The following is a 4430-nucleotide window of genomic DNA, read 5'->3' on the forward strand; positions in this document are numbered from 1 at the left end:
AACATAAACTCATATGCACAGTGAATTGTTTGGTGTATCTATTTGAGACAAGCCACAGCAAAAGTTTTCAATAGCCATAGATATCCACTCTTAACTCTACTGCCATCACGTGGCGAGGCAAAAACGCTAGATACGCACATTTTTATATAAACACGGTGCATCCATTATGCTTTTAAGCATTCGTTGGGACTTCTAATGAGGCAGGCTACATTCTGTAAAGCAGAAATTACTGAGTGGAATGACACAATATGATATACTGGTTGAGTTGTAAACATTGTTTTTTTTGTTTTTTTTTTTAATCTCGTATGGATACCGTGTATAATACTGTTGTATTGTGCTTTACAGATTCAGTATATACTTATGTCTTACGGGTTCTTATCTACTTACAACGCTTTGATCAGATTTCATTTAGCAAATGTGCATTATAAATAAAATGTACTGACTTTACTAAACAGTATCGCTTCATTTATTTATGCCAGTCTCTTGAATATCACATCCACAGTACTAAACGCTGCCTCTCATTACACTCTATTACTGCATGATTTATCATTTATAATTTTTAGTTTTGACAACAATTTTAATAGGATTTTATTTACTCACTACACCACATTGGGCTTGTATCTGATTTTGTAAGACAATACATTTCTTTAAAATATTGTATTTCAATAATAAGCTTAAATAATAGTATTACAAATATGAATTTGCACACCATAAGCTTGAGTTTACTAAACAGATTCATGTGGATTCACTCCTGAGATTATTCTGTTTTCCAGAATATTTAATACAGTATGTGCAGTTCAGTCAGGTGGCTAAATATGTATCATTTAGAAGAATCTGGCAACCCAGTGTGACCCTACACAATTGATTTAGCAATACCTATTTGCACTTTAATTCGTCTAATTAGAACCTGCTGTCATTGTTTATTTATTTGTTTGTTTGTTTGTTTAAGATTGTGTTTTTTTTCTTATTTAAAATATGATGTTGTTAGTTAATGTTATTAAGTTTAGGATTCATTTGTATTATCTGCTGTCAGAATGGGTTGTAAAGTTAAGACAACGCTGTGTGGATGAAGTGCGACTCGAGGCTGAGAGATAAATCGACCACTACCACTTTCGGTAACTCCCACTAGTCGCTTGGCTGCTATTTCCTGCAACGATGTGAGACTGGGGAGGAAGAGCAAAGAGGAAAAATTTCGAACTTCGATTTGAGTTTGAAATCTGCGTATTTTGGCTGGTCCACGGAGCATGAAGTGAGGTGAGAGTAGCAGACCTTTTCCTGTATTCGGTGTTTACACGCGCAGGCTGTTTGGGTTTGGTTTAATTTCACTTGTCATGACTTCCAGCCTGTAATGTTTTGTGTCGCTGGTGTTGGGGTTAAGAGAAAAACAAGAAATACGATTTGGCATTTGATTTTTCTTAGCAAAACCTGCTCATAGCGCATAGACCCATGTGATGCTCTTCTCTTGAGCATAAATATGAATATTAAAGACTATTATCTGAGGAGAAAATGTATGAAGTACCTCTGTAAACAAATATATTTGTTTGTCACGTAACCCACATCTTTTTTTTTAATCACAGACAATCACAGTAATTAAGCTATATATTTATTATATTTGAGGTTCTTGAAATACTGGTGCTTTGTAAGTGTTTTAGATCCAAAGAAAGACTTAGTAGACATATTACACGTCATAATTGTGTCTTAATTTCTAAATGTAAAGTCAAGTAAAGGGAAGTCCCCACCCATTGGTTCTGTATTTAGTTATATTTGGTGTGATAGGAAGTAAGCATCATGACTGTGTGATTTCCATTACTCGGAAAAAGTGATGCATAAGACATAAGGGCGCTGGTGTGACAGGGGGTTTCTTTACTGAACTACTCCTACATAGTACCTTAGCAAGAGGCCTGTATTCTCATTTCAGAAGGTATGTCATATCTGCACTGTTTTGGCTTGTTCGTGGAGCTCTGCCTTCTTACAGGATTTATTTCCGACAAAAATCTAACCCGCCCTGAGAAGTAAATCGCTTATGTGGAGACACTGTGTTGGGATTAGGGATGGAACTGAATTTTGTAAGACGGTAGATCTCCAAAAATGCAGAGGGTTGTTGATTTCAAAATTGCTCTGTGTCTACATCTTTCAAACCTACTGAGACATAAAGTCTAATAGTATAAGTACGGTAAGTTTGTGCAAACCCTGTTGCATAACATTGGAAAGCAGGGCCAGTGTCTGTTTAACTAACTACATTCTCTTGTTTCTGCTTTATCATAAAGGAGAAATGAAGGATAGACTGTGTGACCTGAATAGTGTGTTATCTAAAACCTCCCAAGAGGAGCCTTGTGTAGAGAACGGGGAGAACGTAGAAAATGGTGAGCTGGAGCAGCATGCCATGGTGTTCGAGGGCGAGGACATCATGGATGATATGTTTAAGGAGGCCCAGTCTATGCACAAAAAAATAGCGAACCTTAGAATGGAGGTGAAGAGACTGGGCAAGCAGAACACCCGTTTCATTACCTCCGTCAGACGCATCAGCAGCATCAAGCGGGACTCCAATGCCATCGCACGTAACATCAAAGCTGAAGGAGAGAAGCTGTATGCGAGACTTCAGCAGATGGAGGCACAGTGCAAAGAGCTGGAGGAGAAACACGGGGCCCAGTCTGCGTTAGTCCGCATGGTGCGCGCCCAGTACAACTCTTTAACCAGTGCCTTCCATGGTGCAATGTCTGAATATAATGAGGCTGAGATGGCACAAAGGGAAAACTGCAAGATACGCATCCAGCGACAGACAGAGATCATGGGCAAGGAGGTGACTGGGGATCAGATCGAAGAAATGATTGAGAGTGGTAAGTGGAACGTCTTCTCGGACAACCTTGTCACAGACGAACGAGCCTTCCGATCAGCACTCAACGAGATTGAGAACCGTCACAAGGAGCTTCTAGAGCTGGAAAGCCGCATTCGGGACATTCATGAGCTCTTTTTTCAGTTGGCCCTGCTGGTAGAGCAGCAAGGGTCTATGGTGGATAACATTGAGGCTAATGTGTGTGCTACAGAAGAATTTATAGGCAAGGCTACAGTTGAGATCAAGAAGGCTGTGAAATATAAGAAGAAGAACCCATGTAGACAGCTCTTCTGTTGTTGTTTTCCATGTTGTAATAAGTGAAGGATAATATGCTTCCTTCTCGTGCCACTCCGATTTCAAAATAACAGGTTAGCTTACTAAATGCATAGTGGATTTGTATATTTAATGGACCTGTCTTTGGTGGAGCTGCCTGTAGTTGTTGCACAATGGTCATGTGATTAACAAGCTGGCACATTTCATCAGCCATGTTTTTATGCAGTTCTTTTTTTGGGGGGGATCTAGATAATACTGGCTCATTGCCTGAACATGTTGTGACATGGTGTGACAACCCAGTATCTTGTTCACCATTGGATCAGCAATACATGAAAACAGCACTGCTTATTACATCAATGGAATACTTGTATTGTTTCTGCTCTGTGTTTAAAAATTACTATGATACCTGTATGGAAATCAATTGTAGTAGATTATTTATGCTTTAAAATTAAGATGTATAATAACTTTTAGGGGGGGGTTAATATTTAAGTGGGTACATAAACTTTATTGATGTAAATTGTTTTCATAATTGAATAAATAATTTTAATTTTGGGATCTTGATTGTCTTGGCTTGAAAAAAGTGCTCTATTATAGAGTCTCTTATAAGAGCTTTCGGATTTTCATTTCAAGCAATCAGGAGCAAAACATCAAGCTGTGAAACCAGATGTGCATCTGCTTCTTTGGACTGAGAACCTTTAGCCACAGCAGCCCTTTATGCATAAGTTTGGACACCTCTGACTTCAAGTGCCTTCAAATGCGTTTCAGTGCAGTACTTTATCATTGCATGAATAAAATCTGATTAGATGTTGCAGTGCCTGTTGAAAGGCGAGTGGTGTTAAAAGGGTGTTAACAAAATTTATGTATGCTCTGATTATTTGTGCTAAAATGTAAGATATACTGCAGCACGGTGGTGCAGCACTGCTGGATCCAGGGTTGGATCCTGACCTCAGCTTACTGTTTGTGTGGAGTTTCACATGTCCTCCCTGTATCTGTCTGGGTTATCTGGTTTCAGTGCACCTTCCAAAACCATGCTGTTAGGTGGATTGGTGACTCTAAATTGCTCCTTGGTGTGAATGAGTGTGTGCATGGTGTCCTGAGATGGACTTACGCTCAGTGTTCCTGGGATCCCCCACAACCATGACCAGGATAAAGTGGTTACTGAAGATAAATGAATTAATCTATGGAATAAAAATCTTTCTAATTTTATATATATATATATATATATATATATATATATATATATATATATATATATATATATATATATATATATATATATATATATATACTGTATTTATAGAGAAAGGTAGTAAAATTGCAGTGG

At 38.2% G+C, this 4430-nt stretch overlaps 1 protein-coding gene across 2 annotated transcripts; it reads left to right on the forward strand.

Moving 5' to 3' along the window:
* Positions 1-1228: 1228 nt before the first annotated feature.
* Positions 1229-3661, forward strand: stx11a (syntaxin 11a). Of its 2 annotated transcripts, none has more exon segments than NM_001200439.1 (2): positions 1229-1254; positions 2268-3658. In NM_001200439.1, a coding segment is annotated over 1 exon segment (882 nt). In that variant the 5' UTR covers positions 1229-1254; positions 2268-2272; the 3' UTR covers positions 3155-3658.
* The last annotated feature ends 769 nt before the right edge of the window (positions 3662-4430 follow it).

This window comes from Ictalurus punctatus, chromosome 9 (assembly GCF_001660625.3).
Source record: "Ictalurus punctatus breed USDA103 chromosome 9, Coco_2.0, whole genome shotgun sequence".
NCBI lineage: Eukaryota > Metazoa > Chordata > Actinopteri > Siluriformes > Ictaluridae > Ictalurus > Ictalurus punctatus.

Excerpts from the sequence above, each read along its gene's own strand:
- stx11a (XM_017475277.3), top strand. The coding sequence starts at position 2,273 with ATGAAGGATAGACTGTGTGACCTGAATAGTGTGTTATCTAAAACCTCC.